The sequence below is a fragment of the Schistocerca cancellata genome, chromosome 8 (assembly GCF_023864275.1).
Source record: "Schistocerca cancellata isolate TAMUIC-IGC-003103 chromosome 8, iqSchCanc2.1, whole genome shotgun sequence".
In the NCBI taxonomy this organism is placed as follows: domain Eukaryota; kingdom Metazoa; phylum Arthropoda; class Insecta; order Orthoptera; family Acrididae; genus Schistocerca; species Schistocerca cancellata.
This window is the reverse complement of record NC_064633.1, coordinates 363,277,335-363,298,552: the sequence shown is the minus strand read 5'-3', so window position 1 is coordinate 363,298,552 and position 21,218 is coordinate 363,277,335. Positions and strand designations below refer to the sequence as shown.

Genomic DNA, 21,218 nt, shown 5'->3' with positions numbered 1-21,218 from the left:
TGAGTCCAAGTATAGTATAAATGTAGATGTTAGCAATTACTTCACACTTTGTCATAAAATGCTGAGTGTGATACTTGCTGAAACTTATTAGAAAGCCGCTCTAGTTGCTAATATATTTGTAAGCCCATGACTGGTTTCTGTTTTCACAGTTTCTAGTGGCTCGGAAAATGGCCTGGGTATGAAGGTCAAAATTGGTTGTGAACACATTAGCAGCAACAGTGGCTACTTATCAATGAAACATACACTTGTGGAACAAGAACACTCCCAAAATATGCAGAAACTAATACTTGTCGAAACATCACATTACAGTAGACCCCTACCAATTTGGATACACACAAAGTTTTCATCAGGAAATACAGTATCAACAATATTTTCTGCATCACAAGAAACAGCTAAGAAAGAAAAGAGTTGCATATGTTCAACTGATTATGTTTTTGGTTTAAGTTTGACTTATTCTTTGATCTCTGGCAATATGTCAAATCCACATTAAACTGTAAGTCCTGCCATAACTGGAGTGGCTAAGTCAGTTCAAGATCAAACAATGGAAAATCGAAGATGAAATGTACCAATATTATGAAAATAAAGTTGCTACTCAATATATAGCAGAGATGCTGAGTCGCGATAGGCACAACAAAAAGGCGACTCAGCATCTCCGCTATAAATAAGTTCAAGGTCAGAAAAAGGCGACAGAGTACCGTCTCAAATAGGACCAAGCCAAGTACGGTATACAAAACAAACCACAGGTCGATTACAGCTTTACCTTTTATGCTTTCTCTTATATTAAGCTGACAAATACTATATCAATGTAAATATTATATTGTTACTGCATGAATATATTTCGATACTATAAACCATGAACATGACAAGCTGTGGGAAAGCGTGTAAAAAAAAAAAAAAAAAAAAAACGTTATCAGCAAATAAGTAAAGCACATCTGACCTCAGTCTGAAGGTTGATATAAAGGCCAGAATTATACAGTATATGCCCTCAACTGATTTAACAAGCCCCTCATAAGGGACCAAACAGTTTGACATGGATTTTTAATCAAGATACAACTCGACACATCAGATAAACAGATCAGGGTCAGAAGTGAAGGAAGTGATAAGCAACAGAATAAATATCCTTAAACCAACTGGGGACTGAATCCCCCTATTGTTTGTAGTCTGACACTTACTCAACCTACAAGTAAATAAGGATAACAATTTTTATCAAGAATCAATTGTTCACACCTAAACAAGATACACAGGTTGGTCCAAAAACCACTCTAACAGGACTTTACAAAGTTCTTTCCCATCACAAATGTTTTTCATGTTGCAACAATTGGCACCAAAACAAACAAATCTGTGATACTATGATAGCACTGCTTGGTAAGCACACTGAAAAAGACCACAAATGCTTATCAAAACTAGTAATGATTAAAACTGAGCACACTAAATTGCAGTTGAAAATCTAAGTCACAACAGCAGCACAATCTATAAATGTTGAAATGAAGATTGATTATGAATAAATTGACAAAAACTGCAACTTTCTCATAACTGCCTGAAACAGTGTTGCTGAATTTAAGTAACTAAAAAGTTAGTATGCATGCAGGAATTTACATCTTCACTTAACATTACAAAAAAAGCTGTCTAGATAATGACTGAAATTACATTTTTAGTGACAATTACGAATACTGTGGACTGCTAGAACCAAAAACAAAAATACCATTTAACAAGATATGTAACAGCTTTTGCTTGAAGGCATCATTGGAGAACTGAAGTCCACACTGATTGACTACAATTTCTTTCTTTCAGGGGTTCGATCCTCCGATTTTAATCTGTTATTTTATCGTGTCTTTCATCACTTACAATGTTTTTTAATGTGAAAATTGCCAAGTTGCACTAAGGTTCAAAGCCCATGTTCATTAGCTTGACCCTATAACTGGCTGGACCCCATGTATCAATAGTCAGAAGATGACAAGAACATACCACCTCTACAAGAACAGTAAATGCCTAATAAGACACTGTAGTGTTCAGCATGATGATAGCTTTACTTTTATGAATATGACAGTAGAAACATTTCATGCTTCTGTCCAAGACCACGGCCAAAAGACACCACTTAAGGCATGACATGGAAGTGAGGGAATTAAGCATATTGGTCCATTTATTGTTTCCCACCTATTTCATGAATATTCAACCACCATACTCTTTTTCCCATAGGCTACATCTGAATAGTATTTAGTAAGATCTTCATGTAATCTGAAGCTCTGAGATGTCTGAAGCTCTGAGATGTCTAGCATACTACATAACCGGCTATGTAGTAACATATCTGCTCCTTCCTTCATTTATTTATTACCCTTAATTCCCAGTGCAACATTGGGCTCTAAGTGATCTGTACAAGATCTATCGAGTACAATCAATCATTTCAGAGCTCTTTTCATATGCAGTTTATCTTACAACTGGTTAAAGTTGTGTCCAATATTTCATCTACGCCCATTTCTTTTGAACAATTTATGTTTCTACAAAAACTGTGTGTGTGTGTGTGGGAGGGGGGGAGGAGGCACATGTGAGACCTGAGCTATCTTCACATTATTGTAAACAATTGTCTGCTCAAGGCATCTGCAGTAAGCTGCGGGTTAAGGAGTGGAGCTGATTTTTGATTTTAACTACTGCCACCACCAAACCCAATCCCAACCTCCCACCCCCCATCCCATGGTTGACCTGCTAATTTCCTGCTATTTTTGCAATTAAACATTTTTCATATTGTAGGTGACTGCTCATGTGTGGAACGAACAACTTCATGACCACCGTTCTGTATGAGCTTGAAGCTTACGTCATCTCTCTAGGGTCACAGGTTAAAGCCGGCAGTTTGGTAATGCAATCTTTGATTATCTTGTTTTTTAGATCACAGAGAAATGACTTGTGAATTCTGTAAAGAAACTGAGTGGGATTCTATGTTAAGTTTTGGCACATTTAGCTCATTTTCAACACTATTAGTAATAATGTGACCTTTCAGGTTTTCAGGTCTATATAGTATTGCAGTTGATTACTTCAAATTTCAAAATAAAAGTGACAGAATAAATTAAAACCAACTACAAACTCAAAGTGTCAAACTATTAATGGCTGTTTTGATACATTCAGTACCTGCTGATATGGTAATTAAATTGGGGCAATTGCATTTTCTTTTATTTATGAAGGAGCATTCAAAAATGGATAGCTGTATTACAGTATTTGTTTTACTACTACTACTATTACTATTACTGCTACTATTTTAAAAGTTTTCCTGGCTTAACAGACTATGCAGTCAGTGAGAGTGATGATTACTTTTTGACCTTAAACAGATGGCATCCACATAGTGGATACATATCACCACTGGCAGCACTGCACGGAGAGTACACCAGTAACAAAAAGTTGTACTTAAAAACGGAATTGTCAGTCCATTTGACCACCCAAAAACATACAACTATATTATGAATAGAACAGTTGTTAATCACCATAAGCAGAGATGCCGAGTCACACACATGCACCACAAAAAGTTTGACAAAGTTTTCAGCCAGAAAGGCCTTCAACAGAATTAGACCATGCCTACGTCAAAACACACACACACACACACACACACACACACACACACACACACACACACACACAAAAGGCCACAATCTCTCAGTGCCAAGGCTAGACTGCAAGCAGTAGCATATGATGGGATAAGTAAACTGGGTTCTTGGGGAAAGGAGGAGGCTGGGGAGGGGAGGGATAGCAGGAAAGGGGTGGGGGACAGTGAAATGATGCTTGTGGGAGCATACATGGATGAAGTGGAGAGAGGATAAAGCAGCTAAGTGGAGTTGGGAAGTTAAGAGTGCTTTGGGGGAGGGGGTGTGGTAGTGAAAAAGAAGAGAAGTAAAAAGGCTGTGGATGTGTTGGTGGAATAGAGGACAGTGTAGTGCTCGAATGGGAACAGGGAAGGAGGTAGATGGGTAAGGACAATGACTAACGAAGGTTGAGGCCAAGAGGGTTACAGGAATGTAGGACATATTGCAGGAAGAGTTCCCACCTGCACAGTTCAGAAAAGCGGGTGTTGGTGGGAAGGATCCAGATGTCACAGATTGTGAAGCAGTCACTGAAATGAAGAACATCATGTTGGGTGGCGTGCCCAGCAACAGGTTGGTCCAGGTGTTTCTTGCCCACAGTTTGTCGGTGGCCATTCATGCGGACAGGCAGCATGTTGGTTGCCATGCCCATGTAGAATGTAGCACAGTGGTTGCAGCTCAGCTTGTACATCACTTGACTGGGTTTCTCACATCTAGGTCTATTACAAGGATATAAGCCATGAGGCAAAGGACTGGGAGCAGGAGTTGTGTAGAGATGGACATGGATATTGCGTACCACTGTGGGAGGGGTGGGAAGGACAATGGTAGGACATTCCTTGTGCACTGAAATGAGGCGTGTTCTACTCACTATCATTCCCACCCCTCCCACAGTGGTATTCTGCCATTCTGAGAACCTACACAATATCTTCATCCATCCCAACACAGCCCCTGCTCTCATCTCCTTGCAACTTGGCTCATGCCCCTGTCATAGACCTCGATGCAAGATCTGTCCCACACATTCCCCCACCAACACCTATTCCAATCTGGTCATAAGCATCACATACCCCATCAAATGCAGGCTACCTGTGAAACCAGTCATGTGATATACAAGCTAAGCTGCAACCACTGTAATTGCTTGACCAACCTGTTGCTGAGTATGCCGCCCAACATGATGTTCTTCACTTCAATGACTGCTCCACAGCTTTTGCCATCTGGATCCTCCCCACCAACACTAGCTTTACTGAACTGTGCAGGTGGGAACACTCCCTATAATATGTGCTACATTCCTGTAATCCTTTTGACCTCAACCTTCATTAGTCATTGTCCTTACCCACCTAGCTCCTTCCCTGTTCCCATTCCAGCACTACACTGACCTCTATTCCACTAACACACCCTCAATCTTTTTACTGCTCTTTTTTGCTACTGCCACCCCTCCATCAAACCTCCCAACTCCACCTAGCAGCCCTACCCTCCCTCCACCTCGATTCTACATGATCCCAGAAGCATCATTTTACTGTCCCCCACTCATTCCTTGCTATCTGTCCCCTCCCCAGCCTCCTCCTTACCCCCACCACTATTTGCCTCATGTGCTGCCACTTAAGAGTCTGGCCTTGGCACCTACAGACTGCAGTTTGTGTGTGTGTGTGTGTGTGTGTGTGTGTGTGTGTGTGTGTGTGTGTGTGTGTGTTTTCAACAAAGGACTTTGTGGCTGGCAACTTACTTTCTGATGGTCTTTTTTGTTGTGCCTATCTTCAACTCACCATCTCCACTATATGGTGAGTAGCAACTACCCTTTTCATAATATTGTTACATTCCATGCTGGATTTTCCAAAAAAACATATAACTGTTTAATTTGGTCTCTCTGTTAAGCCTAGTTTACACAACGGCACTAGGTTGGAGGTAACTGTGCTACCGGCCACTACGCAGGCGCGCCACGCATTTGCGTAACTCATTGGTGAAACTAAGCACTTTTAGCATGTTCCAACTTTGGTGACACTAGTTGCATGAGTTTTGAGATTATGTGTGTTCATAGAGTGTAGACAAACTGAAATATGAAGTGGGGAACAGAGAATAAGGTTCGAGTTTTGGATATCTATGCTTTGCATAGGTGTTTGTGGGATTTCAGTGTTACTGATTACAAAAATAAGCAACATATTGCTCCTGCTGAGACCATCATGAGCGATCATAACAGATGGTTTGACAATAACTGAGCTGCAGGGCAAAATTTATTGAGTTAGGAGAGTATATACAACTGAATTAAGAAAAATACAAGCAAGTGTAATTCTAGCTATGGCAATGCTCTCGTCTACAAGACTAAAATCCCATTGTTTGAGTTGGCCAACTCTGTTAAGCAATACTGTTGACAGGAGGGAATGCTATACAAATTCAAGAAGTTGCATTCTTTATTCAATATTCACCTATTTAAAACGCCACTGCAGTGCTCCCCGTTCACACGTTAGAATTTTTAAATATTTCCACTGTACAGACCTATCTTCAAGAGAGTAGATTGCAAACCACTCTCTTCTTAATGCAGCCTGATTCGTATAATTATTGTTGCTACTGTTGATAATTATTACTGGTATAGTTAATAATTAATGGTGTCAATGAAAAAGTGTCATTACCAATTAAAACCGTATCTTATAGCATGCCGAGTGTTCTCGACTGTAATGCATACAATATGATGTACAATTTCAGTTCTGGCGACAGTGCTTCATGCATTACAGTACCTTTATTCCTTATGGCATAATTAATTGTATTTAGAAGAAACATGAACAGTTTTGGTGTCATTCTAAGATAATTAAAAGAACTTCTTGGATCATCCGTTACAAATTATTTCAGTAAGGATGCTGAGCAACTGAGCTGATGTCTTTTCTTCATCCAGTCATGAATCGAAACACGTTTCTTATTTTTTTACTATGCAGCGATTTCACACAACAAGTTTTAAATCCATCGCAACTCGTGCAACATGCAGCTGCTAAAACTTTCATTTCATACACGACTCAGGGACCCACAAAACGATGAAACTGAAGTGTGTACTGGTGTCGCTGTGTCTACAGTCATATATGAAACCACTTGCGTGCAACTCATTCCACGCAACTGTGCAACCCAATGTTGTTGTGTAAACTAGGATTTATTATTAGCAAGTAGGCCTACCTGGAAACTAATTTCTGGGCTACTGGCAAGGTTTAACATACCACTAAACATTATTTGGGTATTTTGAATCACCCTGTAATACAGTAGAGCTATGGTGACCCTTATATTCAATAGCCGGGCCAGCTACTTAAGTACAGCAACATTTAAATTGAGAAAAGGGCAGCAGGCAGTTGCAAAGTCTGTAATTTATTGCAGATTTAAATTTTGACTATAATGCAGGCATCACTAGTACAATAACAGTCATAAAAGGCCCAATGTGTCAGACCATAGGTTGGTTGGTTGCTTGGGGAAGGAGACCAGACAGCGTGGTCATCGGTCTCATCGGATTAGGGAAGGATGGGGAAGGAAGTCGGCCATGCCCTTTCAGAGGAACCATCCCGGCATTTGCCTGGAGTGATTTAGGGAAAGCACGGAAAACCTAAATCAAGATGGCCGGACGCGGGATTGAACCATGGTCCTCCCGAATGCGAGTCCAGTGTCTAATGTCAGACCATAACATGTAACAAAATGTTCTAGTTAGCCTTTACATGACAGACACAAAATGGTTGTTTATGGTTTTGTGTTTTCCATATAAAGGCTAGAGCACTTTTGTCATATTTTATGCTCTGACATGATGGGAAATTTATAAGTCTTTGGTAATGCACTGATGATTATATTATATTTGAAATCAAGATCTGCAATAAATCACAGATTTTGAGACTGACTGCTGTCCTTTATTCAATTTGAATATTCAATGGTTGCTGCACACACAGGTATCGAATTAATTCCAAATTGGTAATTTTTAAATTATACCTCTATCACTTCAATCTTTTTATAACTTTGACCAAATACTTGTGAAAGGCCTACGTGGAATATTCATCCCATCATTCAGCACAAACTACTCCAGTCTTATCACTAGTATATTCTACCCCATTACCGTCAAGTTTTAATGTCCAAAGCACACCATGAAACTCTTCTTATATGAATTATTATTAGTGGGGATGATATTACATTCTTCTCATATACTGCTCAAAAGAGAGATATGAAGATATGTATTCATGCAATGATGAATTTACATCATTGTAAAACACTTCATTTGGTGAAAATGAAATAGCCATATTATCATCTACTATGGATATCAAGTCGGGTGATGCTGGGGGGAATTAGATTAGGAAATGAGACACTTAAAGTAGTAAAAGATTATTGCTATTTGGGGAGCAAAAAAACTGATGGTCGAAGTAGAGAGGATATAAAATGTAGACTGGCAATGGCAAGGAAAGCATTTCTGAAGAAGACAAATTTGTTAACATCGAGTATAGATTTAAGTGTCAGGCAGTCGTTTCTGAAAGTATTTGTATGGAGTGTAGCCATGTATGGAAGTGAAACATGGAGGATAAACAGTTTGGACAAGGAGAGAATAGAAGCTCTCAAAATGTGGTGCTACAGAAGAATGATGAATATTAGATAGGTAGATCAAATAACTAATGAGGAGGTATTGAATAGAATTAGGAAGGAGTTTATGGCACAACCTGACTAGAAGAAGGGATCGGTTGGTGGGACATGTTCTGAGGGCATCAAGGGATCACAAATTTAGTAATGGAGGACAGAGTGGGGGGGGGGGGGGTAAGAATCATACGGGGAGACCAAGAGATGAATACATTAAGCAGATGCAGAAGGATGTAGATTGCAGTAGGTACTGGGAGATGATGAAGCTTGCACAGGATAGAGTAGCATGGAGAGCTGCATCAAACCAGTCTCAGGACTGAAGACCACATCAACAAGAACAACAACATGGATATCACAAACCATTTAAAATATAAAGTATGGTATGCTGAGATAAGGTACTAAGTAAGAATGAAAGCTAAAAATGATGAGGGGATAACCACAATTTTCAAGCCAGACAAGCAACATAAAATTTAATTTCAGTTTTCAATGTTGAACTCAATATGATAAAGCGAAGGTGGTGCAACAGTTGTTAGGGACTAGGAAAGCTGGGAGAGGCTGCAGATATGACATGTCTGAATTGCAATGGAACTAAAATTATATTTGCTGTTTGTATGACAGCCACAGGGGATAGCATAATAACCGAAATAAACCTTCGAATCATAAGTATCATGGAGAAATTATATTTAAGATATAGGAAGATATTAAGACTTGGTTAGACACAAATGTATCACTCCTGTATGCAACTGTATAATACTAAGAAACTTAAGTTTGTCGGTCTTAAGTAGGTAGCACGTGACAAATGACATAGATTTCATTGTATCAGGTGTGTCAAAATGTATTTGATTCAGGCCTCTGCGAATTAGTGTGGCTGAACCACGACTACAATAAATACTAATATTAAGCATCCCAATTTCACTGGAGCTGTACTCATTTTTGTAGTGCCTTCAACGTAGTATGATACCAAACTTTAGGCCAGCCAATACCCCGCAGGCGTAACTGTTAACCCCAACTTTCCGCCACAATACCATTCAGTGGTAAAACTCAACGGGGAATATTCGAGAGACCATGACAATACGACAAAGTAAAACTGTTGTACTTAAGTTAGTATGTGGCTACTTCTTCATCCAAATTCTTAATCGTCTTGCACATAATTTTAATCCATGCATCATCAAAACTCCCGTTTATTCGTAGCATTGCCTGACTCTTGTACTCCATGAGCAACAGGTTATGAACATATGGGCAAAATCATCTTCATCCAGCTTTTTATACGCTATCTTCAAACCATAATATACAATGAAATGTACGGCAAACGTCACCAAACGAATTATTTGTTACCACAGGACGCACAAGTTCTGCTGTGTCATTTGCCGTGATCAAGAACACTGCAATAAAAAGAATAACAATAGTTCGGTTGCTAATTTCGTGGAAGACTGTAAATCTTACCATATCATAGTACTTTCTAAAACCATTTTTCCACTCTACTCTTCGGTAACCACCAATTTTTCACACCAATCACAATACTTTACAGTCACTGGGTACAAAATGCAAACAACTCATCCTCAAAGATAAAACACTTTCAATGACATGTACCAAAAACAAAGACAGAAGACTATGAATGTTGGTAATCGGTTGATGATAAATTAAGTCGCTGTATTGTTAAAAAGGTCCTAGAATCCAATACGCATCAGATAACATTTATTTAAATAGTTGATACACAAAATCTTGATTAAATATATCAATCAATGGATCGTCAGTTTTTACTTTGGCGACGAATACTAGAAAATCACTGAACCCAGATGATAACTTTGACAGACATAGAAGTAATGATGAATACAAGTGAACGGAATGGTGGCTGAGGTTAAGTTGACAATTTAATGTTTTCAAACTAATAAACAGCTAAATGCTACATTTAAGTATCATGGGATAGTTCTCTTTATTTACCGTTCATATAATTTATTTCGCCTAGAAGCTATGGCTACTCACAAATCTGGAGGCCAAAGTGGCAGGAAGAAAGTTCAGGTATGTTTGTTTTGAATTTAAAAAGTTTTATTTTTCTAGTAGAGTGTGTTATGATGTGCAGTCTTAATGTACAAGTGCTTTCCCCACCTTGCACTAGAGGGAATTGTGTGTAATACAAATTACTTAGAGTCCACTACATTGTGTACTTGCCGGTATGCGACATACATTTTACTGTGTTTTTATTATTTTTAATGTGATCAGAATTTGACGCTGATTAAATTTAAGAGAAAAAATTAGGCAATTCTGGATATTTCCGGCTACTTGAAAGTTGCTATGCGAAAGCAAATAAATATGGTTTTAAGAGACAGATTTTCATTGTTGCCTTAAAAGTCCTAGAAGCATAAAGCCTTCGTTTTTAAATTGAGAACGAACAATCAGGCACCTGCCCAGAAAGAAAAATCATGACGCGAAGATGGTAGAGGACGACATCTAATATGAACATTATGAAAAATGGGGTTGCTATTAGACATATTCGTTACGAACATGATAGCCACGAAAACTACCCGAAGATTGTCAGATCATTTTCACGTTAACTCCTCACGTTATAATCACAAATGACTTTTTGTTTGTTACCGAAGAGTTAAATACTAGTACAGTACTTACTAGGGAACGACAGTACTAGCAGGCCTAATAAAATTCCGTATTGTTTCCCAAATGGTATCCTTTGGTACAATCCTAATTTTGGATGTTGTAACGGTGAATTTGATGTTATTTAGGTGTTATGGTTCAGCTTTATGTGAATTAGGCAGTTGAAAATATAATGTCTGTGAATAATCGTAACTCCTAATTCAGCAAATATGGGTGTAGGTCATGTTTTGTCATGTTGTGTACCTCATCCAGTGATCTGCTTCAACCTGCCCTTCAAACCAAAGGGAATAGAATACCCTATTGCATTTTGCTGCTTCTCCCTCTCGGTTTTGATGAAGTTCTTGGTTAAAAAAGTCATCTCTACTGATGGCTCAGTTGTTGATAATCGCATCTGATATGCCTTCACATGTTCTGAGGGCCACAAACAATATTTCTTACCACATGGCTGCAGTGTGTTTACGCAGAATTAGTGACCATTATGTAAGCGCACTGTTGTACATGCACAAGTAGTTCACAGGCCAAATACCAGTGCTAACGTCTGAACATGTTAGTTTCAACCATACACAATATTCTTACTAACCTTCATGGTACCGGGGGCTCGGTTGTGTGCTGCCGGGTACTGAGTCTGGGGAAGGAACATGCTGATCAATAGCAGAAGACACTACTAAGATGGATATCTTGGAGCCATCTTTGGCATCCAACTTGCAGTCAACACCACTTCTTTGGGTTGAGGAGGCATGGAATGTGGAATGGCATACCATGGCCACTACCGACAAACTACAAACAATAACAAATTCACTGTTGCATGGTGATCTTCCTAAGACCCTTTCTGTGAGGAATGTACTGCCCTTTGCTGGCTCCAAATTGGTTACACCTATCCGACTTGTGGTCAGATCCTTAGGTGAGAGGACCCACCGGGCATTGTCTTTGTGTCATTCTTCTATTGATTGCCTTTACCCTACTCGAGAGCTCCATCTTCACTGCTTTGAAGCGGGCATTGAAATGTGAAGACTCATTGACACAAACTTGAGGATTCACTGGCTCTGCCATCATGCGGCAACGTACTAGTAGTAGATGTATATATTTTTTCCTTCCCCCCCCCCCCCCCCCTGAAGTTTTTGTCATCATGGGCTCATTGACTCTTTTTATTATTGTATGATGCAAACATTTTGCAAGCAATCTACAGTGACTAGGAGATTGCAGCTTGGGCATGGAAATCAACCTTCCCCATCAGAGGACTAGTGCTAGGAGCCTTTGACTTCTTCAGGCAAATGCACTTTCCTCACCTCATGGCATTTCATTAGTTCTTATAGCTGACTCTCCACTTCAGCTGAAGCTGGCAGTACTGGATGTCAGCCTTGCCCCATTATGTAATAATAATGTAGATTGTGGTGTCACACATGCACAAATGGAAAGAGAATAAAACCCTGACAATATTTGTTATGTGTCCATATTACTTTTTGGAATGTAGGCTCTGCTGACTGACAGATCCGCAGCATACGCTGAGGTCTAGGTTAGATTCGAAGGTGATAGTTCGGTTGGGAGGTGACAAAGCCAGCGTATATGAATACAAGGTCTTAGGTGTGAAGCCATACTGATCTGTGGTGTAGCTTGAGGTCAAGGTTAGTTTGAGAGGTGACAGTCTGCCTGTGCATGGAAAAATCAATATTTCAGTTTATCCGATTTGTCAGTGGTGTACATCTTCTCCGGTCCTGTGCATCAGATAATATCAATTTTTCTCTCTCTCTCTCTCTCTCTCTCTCTCTCTCTCTCTCTCTCTCTCTCTCTCTCTCTCTCTCTCTCTCTCACACACACACACACACACACACACACACACACACACACACACACACACAAGATGCTGTTACTTACCAAACGAAAGTGTTGGTATGTTGATAGGAGACAATAAAAAACACACAAACACACACACAAATTTCAAGCTTTCGCAACCCAAGGTTGCTTCATCAGGAAAGAGGGAAGGAGAGGCAAAGACGAAAGGATGTGGGTTTTAAGGGAGAGGGTAAGGAGTCATTCCACTCCCGGGAGTAGAAAAACTCACCTTAGGGGGGAAAAAGGGACAAGCATACGCTCGCGCGCATACACATACACACACACATCCGCACAGATACACACACACACACACACACACACACACACACACACACACACACAGATACAGACACAAGCAGACATTGTAAAGGCAAAGAGTTTAGGCAGAGATTTCAGTCGAGGCAGAAGTACACAGGCAAAGATGTTGTTGAGTGATAAGTGATGTACGAGGGGCAGCAACTTGAAATTAGCGGAGGTTTTGGCCAGGTGGGTAACGGGGAGAGAGGATATATTGAAGGGTAAGTTCCAATCTCCGGAGTTCTGATAGGTTGGTGTCAGTGGGAAGTATCCAGATAACCCGGACTGTGTAACACTGTGCCAAGATGTGCTGGCCGTGCACCAAGGCATGTTTAGCCACAGGGTGATCCTCATTATCAACAAACACAGTCTGCCTGTGTCCGTTCATGCGAATGGACGGTTTGTTACTGGTCAGTCCCACATAGAATGCTTCACAGTGTAGGCATGTCAGTTGGTAAATCACGTGGGTGCTTTCACACGTGGCTCTGCCTTTGATCGTGTACAACTTTCAGGTTACAGGACTGGAGTAGGTGGTGGTGGGAGGGCGCAAGGGACAGGTCTTACACCGGGGGCGGTTACAAGGGTAGGAGCCAGAGGGTAGGGAAGGTGGTTTGGGGATTTCATAGGGATGAACCAAGAGGTTACAAAGGTTAGGTGGACGGCGGAAAGACACATCTCGGTGGAGTGGGGAGGATTTCATGAAGGCTGGATCTCATTTCAGGGCAGGATTTAAGGAAGGCGTATCTCTGCTGGAGAGCCACATTCAGAGTCTGATCCGGTCCCGGAAAGTATCTTGTCACAAGTGGGGCTCTTTTGGGGTTCTTCTTTGGGAGGTTCTGGGTTTGAGGGGATGAGAAAGTGGCTTTAGCTATTTGCTTCTGTACCTCCTCTAATTTCAAGTTGCCACCCCTCGTACATCACTTGTCACTCAACAACATCTTTGCCTCTGTACTTCCGCCTCAACTGACATCTCTGCCTAAACTCTTTGCCTTTACAATGTCTGTGTGTGTGTGTATTTGTGTGTGTGTGCGCGCACGCGCGAGTGTATACCTGTCCCTTTTTTCCCCCTAAGGTAAGTCTTTCCGCTCCCAGGATTAGAATGACTCCTTAACCTCTCCCTTAAAACCCACATCCTTTCGTATTTCCCTCTCCTTCCCTCTCTCCTGACGAAGCAACCTTGGGTTGCGAAAGCTTGAAATTTGTGTGTGTGTTTGTGTGTTTTTTATTGTCTCCTATCAACATACCAATGCTTTCGTTTGGTAAGTAACAGCATCTTTATTTTTAGATATATTTTTCCCACGTGGAATGTTTCACTCTATATATATATATATACTGCTAATATATGTATATGTCATTCCCACAGGAATATTACATTTAATGAAGACTTGTTTTCACGAAAAGTTCACATTCACGTTCGGCAAGGGTGCTGACAATGATGCTATTCAGTGCACTAAAACCAACTTTATCAAAATCGGAAGAATGACACTGGATATGTTCCTGTGTGTGTTGCTGGTATTGTTGGATAAGCTGTAACATTCATAGATACTTCCATGAATTATTCATGGAATTTTCTGTGGAGCTTTCCCTGAGACATTTGGCATTGTTCTGAAAGTGCCTGTCAGTTTCTTTCTTAGCAGCATTTTTGTGCACTTGTCTGTATATTCCAATGTGGCATTGATGCCAAACACTGTATTGTATTGCAGTATAGACTTAACAAGTTTTCTATGAGCAGCCCCTTCCATAGACAGCAGTTTTCTAGTGCTGTACCAATAAAAATGAGCTTGCCATTTGCATTATGTACATTGAGGTGGAGTGGTTGGTGAGTGGTAAAGTTGCGCCAGCCTTCTGCATGTACATTGATAATAAGACAACGCACATCCAAATGTGAGGCAGAACTTTATGAAAAATTAACAAGAAGTAACATACTTGTTTATTATGAGAACAGACCGTAATAAATGCTTCCACACAGGTTGGGACCACACTGTACTATAGTGGAGTGTGTCTCGATAACAGGATGGTGATTTCTTATGGCAGAACACAGGGATTTTCCAAAGTTCCTTTCCCCAGCACCCGGTGGTTTCAAATGCATATGCTCACCATGTTTCTGCGTTGCACCTGGATGAAATTAAAACCACCACAAGCCTCCTGGTCACTGGGTAAGGCAGCGTATTCAAAGACTCTGGCTGTAACACACAACTCACCACTGCCCAAGCAGGAAGCAAACAGCCAGTTCCAATTGCGTTTCCACCCCATTAATGGCCACCATGTCTACCTCCAACTGGACCCACCTGCTAAAGTGAGTCTCTCAGCTGTTACATGGAGCTGTCAGAAAAGTCACCCACAAGTTGCAGTACTGCAGTGGGGTTCTCAACCAACTTCCTTGCTGTAGCTAATGTGTAAGCCTTTTATCCTCATTAAACACTATGTCGCTGGCACCTAGAGGGAAGCCCGAGCTATGGTTACTGCACACGAGGCCAAAGACAATACGTCAGAGTGGCAGATACCTATAAAGGCACAGCTTTAGCCTGCTTGAGTGCAGCTCAGAAAGTGCTAACTACGACTTCATTGAGTTCAGTGTATGTCTTAATAATGAAATGTTGCTAAATAAATATGAAATCACATTTAGTTACTTGGTGTTCTCTGATGATAATTTGTTGTAGGTATCTTTCGTGATACGAGATGAAATAGAAAAAAGGCACAGGGCAGGAGTTAATTCCTTACAATATGACCCGCATCTCCAGCGGTTGTACTCTGCTGGTCGTGACTCCATTGTGCGTATTTGGAACTGTCGTAACATGAAGGATCCATATCTACAGTCAATGGAACATCATACAGATTGGGTCAATGACATCGTTCTTTGTTGTGGAGGAAAAAACTGTAAGTATTTTAAAAAAGATGTTAATATTAAATGAATTGAATACTGTACAATACTTTTCCTCATTAAATTGATGAAACTTAAAATTGAACAGCCTTGACATTGTTCCTGTCTGAGTGGTTAAATACAGAAAAGAGGGAAATTTTTAAAAATTGTATTCTTGTAAATAAATAGTATTGGTGATGGTTGTTGTTTTTTGTTGTTCTTAATGCCAACAATTATGTTTAAAGAGTCACTAGGTCCCATAATGGATTACAGGAAACTGCAGAAGTGATGAAGCCTATGAAGAGGCCTCATTGTTGACACAAATCCAGAATTATTGTGGCAATAGTGGAAATATAAAATTTCCTTTAGTAGATCAACAGAAGAGTAGAGGGAACCATCACATTTTTCTTGTCGCTCATGAGTTTTAATGAAAGATAAAATTGCTGAGTGTTTTTTTCTTTTTTAATTAACATATTGATTTATATCTGAAAGTCATTATTTTTGTTGTTTTCTAAAGATCTGGAAACTTGTGAAAAATAAAACATAACTAAAGTGTTTTGCTGGATAACTGTGGTACCTCATATTGTCTGGAACATAGGAATGAGTTGCTTATTGAAACTTCCTGGCAGATTAAAACTGTGTGCCGGACCAAGACTCGAACTGTGAGGATGGGGCGTGAGTCATGCTTGAGTAGCTCAGTTGGTAGAACACTTGCCAGCGAAAGGCAGAGGTCCCAAGTTCGAGTCTCGATCCAGCACTCAGTTTTAATATGCCAGGAAATTTCATATCAGTGCACACTCTGCTGCAGAGTGAAAATCTCATTCTGGAAACATCCCCCATGCTGTGGCTAAGCCATGTCACCACAATATCCTTTCTTCCAGGAGTGCTAGTTCTGCAAGGTTCGCAGGAGAGCTTCTGTGAAGTTTGGAAAGTACAAGACGAGGTACTGGCGGAAGTAAAGCTGTGAGGGCAGGTCGTGAGTTGTGCTTGGGTAGCTCAGTTGGTAGAGCACGTGATCGTGAAAGGCCAAGGTCCCAAGTTCGAGTCTCGGTCCGGCACACAGTTTTAATCTGCCAGGAAGTTTTATATCAGCACACACTCTACTGCAGAGTGAAAATCTCATTCTGGAGTTGCTTATTATTGGGCAAAACTGAAAGTTGCAATTCTGCCTGTCTGATTTGTTCTGTGATGTCATCAGGATGGTGACACTAGTATTTCTAGTGTATGCAGTATGGCAACTGTGACGTCACTAATCACACCCATGAACAAACATAAATAACACGGGAAATATTTAACCACAGCTAAACAATGAAACTAACAGGACAGCTGTGGGAAGTAGAGGGTTTTGGGCCGCAAAACGCTAAATATATGACACTAAGGATAACACTACCATTACAAATTAAATATTAACCCTAAAATCAAACATGCAAAATTATTAATATTTAGCATAGCCAAAAAAATGCAAAAGTGAAAACCATTGGTAACATAATTTTGGCTTGACCTATAAAGCTCAAGCAAAGATCATGATACCAGTAACAAACACACTACTCGAAAATGCGGTATTGCAAATAAAACGTGACCTATATAGTTCAAATGAAGTTCTTGATACTATGAACCCATACACTACTCCAAAACCTGTTACTGACACACTTGAATCCATTCTCCAAACCTTCACTTACCCTGCCTGTCGAAAACAAAGTCCACAGTACAATAAATGAAAATTCACTTGCAGAACTAAAATAAAAAACTTAACCTAACCGACATTTGTAAATGTCGTGTAAACCCTCGATACCTACCAATCGCAATGTGAAAGTCTTGAAAACTTCCACCATCACCAATTTCGATGTGCACAAACAGCTATAAACAAACTTAACGTACCACACATACTGCAGTAAAAAAATAAAACGAAAAGAATGCTTGCCAACTGAAGCCACGATCACCGAAATCTAGTCTGGTACTCACACACACACAAAACTAAATCCTTCACTATCAGTTCAACTAACTGTAGAAACATAATCGTAGACAACATATCTTTGCCCACATTGCAACAAGCCATGACCTACTTGTAAATTTCTGTGTCTTACCCATGACTGAAAAAAGAAGAAAAATAATTTTAAATCTCCAATCATGAGAAACAGTGACACTAACAAACCCAAATGCAAAAACAAAACCATCAGCCGTGATACGCAAAATTTAAATAGCTCCCTTGCAAACTGGCGCAAACTCCCCAATAACAATCTGATCAAGTCAACTCACAATGTCAAATGATTCACTAACATACCTAAAAAAACAACTTCAGAACAAACATCCAGCACAAGAGAACACCTCCAAATGCTGAAACACATTATCTGCATCATCATGTGAATAAAAAACACACTGGCACCATGACATCATTATGTCACACCCCAGGTGGCCCACCACTCTTTGGTGAGTACGTGCTTGGCTACCACAGGGCCCCAGCCTTTGCGGCACCTCTTCCCTTTCCATGCTGTGTGTCTATACTTCTGCTATCCTTTCTCATCCTCATTGGGAAACTTGTCTAGCATGTTTTTGGTAATGTGTTCTGAGGTTTTAATAGCCAGACATCAGAACAACCCCCTGATCTGTCTTGTCTTTCTTTGTTTTCCGCCTCATACCAGTCCTCCACTTCAGTGTTTGAGGTTCCCCTATGTTTCTTCTTCCTCCCTGTGCACTGCTGAAGGCCAGCCCACACGACTTTATGCACAACAAGTGACTGGCTAATGCATAATTCCCAGCCCCAGGTTGACAGGCTGGGTTCACATGTGCCCTCCTGGTACAGGATAGGCCTATAGAGTGGTGAATGCCTGAGCTGTGACCTTCCAAAATTTCCAGTTGGTCCCTCTGTCAGAAGTTCAGGAGGTGTGACCTATCATCTAAGGTGGATGAGCCCCCCCCTTCCTCTCTCTCTCTCTGAGGGGCCCCCAGTTGGAAGGAGTGTGCCATCGGAGACGTTGGCAATCATGGAGCATTTTTTCACAATGAGCCACTTACCTTCATCTCAATCTCTGTCTACTAAATGTGTATGGAAAGAGACTAAAGGTTCGAAGAGTCTCCCAGTCTCACCATGGTTCCTCGTGGTATCACATACTGAGGAGCGTCAGACCTTTTTCTATGGTTAATCCATTTACTAGTCATAAAGGTGTGGGTGAGATTGCTGGCCCTGTGAAATCTTGCTCTCATCTACGTAATGGGACTTTGTCCTTGGAAACCAACAAATGTTGGTGGACTGAGACATGCCATAATGCAATTCATGTGCGGAGATGTGCTCTCCACGTTTCTCAGTCATCCTGTGGCGCCGAACTGAATTTGTTGTAAATGGATGTGAGTGCAGTGTTTGTTGTCGCATTTTTCAGGATAGCAAAAAAGCTTGTTGGATTCCATTTATTAGTTCTTTTAACATTTCCACTCCCTCTTCTGTCATGTGGGCCAACCTCCAGCGGCTCTCTGGGGCCAAAATCCATCCCCTAATTTCTGACCTGACTGTAGCAGATGATGTGATTGTGGACCCCGTTACTATCTCCAACACCTTAGGCCGCTATTTTGCAGAGATTTCGAAATCCACCCACTATCACCTTGCCTGTCTCCATCAGAAAAGAGTGGAGGAGGCTCGAGCGATACCCTTCTCGTCTCAGAATTGTGAATGCTACAATGGCACCTTTACTATGAGGAAGCTAGATCATGCTCTCACTTCATCCTGATCTTCCGCCCCAGAGCCGGACGATGTTCACATTCAGATGTTGCAGTCTATTTCAGGCAAGCACTGTCTCCTTCATACATATAATTGCATCTGGGTGGAGGGCAAGTTTCCCGGGCATTGGGTGAAGCCACAGTCATACCCGTACCTAAGCCTGGTAAGGACAAGTAACTTCCTTCTAGCTACCGCCTCACTTCTCTCACTAGCTGTGTTGGCGAAGTGGTGGAACATATTATTCATGTCCAGCAGATATGTTGGCTTGAGTCTCACACTTTACTAACCACTGCACAATGTGCGTTTTGAGTGTGCCATTCTGCATTTGACCATCTTGTCACTTTGTCAATCCCTGTCATGAATCGTTTTCAGTGGGCATATCAGTCTGTGGCCATGTTTTTTGACTTGGAGAAGGCCTACAATACCTGCCAGAGGACTGGTATCTTCCTTACTCTCTACATGTGGGGCTTCCAAGGCCGCCTGCCATGTTTCCTTCAGGAATTTTTAAAAGACAGAGTGTTCAAGGTATGTATGAGTTCTGCCTTGTCGGAGAACTTTACCCAGGAAAACTGGGTGGCTCCGTCCTGAGCGTCATCCTCTTTGCTATAGCTATTAACCTTATTATCGCCTGTCTCCTGCTGGGGGTCTCTGCCGACAATTTTGCAATCTGTTGCAGTTCTACATGGACTTGTCTCTTAGAGCGGCATCTTCAGCGATGTCTCGATCATCTTTACTCATGTAGCATCGACAATGACTTTCACTTTTCCACTGACAAAACTTTTTGTGTGAATTTCTGGCAGTGGAATGGGTTTTTTCCACCATCTGTACATCTTAAGCCTATTGCTCTTCTGTTTGCTGAAACGGGCCTTGTGCTTGATAGGAAACTTTCTTGGTCCTCCCACCAGTCTTACCTGGCAGCCTGCTGTACCCGGTCCCTCAGTGTCCTACATGTCCTAAACACTACTTCCTGGGGAGCATATCGGACCACCCTTCTCTGTTTGTACCAATCCCTTGTCTGTTCGAAGCTAGACTATGGCTGTTTCGCTATGCATCTGCATGTCCATCCACCTTACGCTACCGAAATACAATCCACCATCGTGGAATACGTTTGACCACTGGCACGTTTTACACTAGCCTGGTTGAAAGTGTCTACTGCCGAACTGTTGCTGTTGTACCAGTGTGATGTTCTGCTCAGTGGATATGCCTGCCATTTGCCTGCAATGCCCGGTCACCCATCTTATGCCTCCTTCTTCAATGACTCTGACTGCCAGTATGGGGTGCATCCCTCTTCTGTGTTACCTCCTGGTGTTCCCTGTTGGTTATTGCTGCAGCAGCTTAACTTCACGCTATCTGACACTTTCTTCATGGGTGTCAACCCTTCACTACCTAGGCTTCATGCGGCGGCCGGCCCGTGTTCACCTTGGACTTAATTCTCTTCCTAAGGAAATTACTCCAGGTTTGATCTATCAGTGTAAGTTTCTCAACCTTTCCTCGGAACTTAGCGGCGTACTTTTGTGTACATTGATGGCTCTCAGACTGACCATTGTGTCTGGTGTGCCTTCTCATTTGGTACCGACACTTTTCATTACCGGCTTCAGGAACACCACTCACTGTTTACAGCGGAATTCTTTGCCCTGCATCAGACCATGCAGTACATTCGACAACACAGGCTTTCAATTGTGTCATATGCTCCGATTCTCTCGGTGTCCTTCAGAGCCTGTGTGTGCTGTACACAGTCCATCCCTTAGTTAGTGGGCCTATAAAGCTTCCACCT

General features: G+C 41.2%; 2 protein-coding genes across 2 annotated transcripts in view; one reads left to right on the top strand and one right to left on the bottom strand.

Annotated features, from left to right (window-relative positions):
• The window catches only part of LOC126095276 (26S proteasome non-ATPase regulatory subunit 4), a 94,194-nt gene extending 84,479 nt beyond the window's left edge, over positions 1-9,715 (bottom strand). The window contains exon 1 of the mRNA XM_049910034.1: positions 9,585-9,715. Coding sequence (XP_049765991.1) covers positions 9,585-9,610 — 26 coding nt within the window. The 5' untranslated portion in view covers positions 9,611-9,715. The remainder of the gene's footprint in view (positions 1-9,584) is intronic.
• A 47-nt stretch (positions 9,716-9,762) lies between these two features.
• The window catches only part of LOC126095274 (WD repeat-containing protein 48), a 132,520-nt gene continuing 121,064 nt past the window's right edge, over positions 9,763-21,218 (top strand). Inside the window, exons 1-2 of the mRNA XM_049910032.1 lie at positions 9,763-10,160; positions 15,536-15,752. Coding sequence (XP_049765989.1) covers positions 10,113-10,160; positions 15,536-15,752 — 265 coding nt within the window. The 5' untranslated portion in view covers positions 9,763-10,112. The remainder of the gene's footprint in view (positions 10,161-15,535; positions 15,753-21,218) is intronic.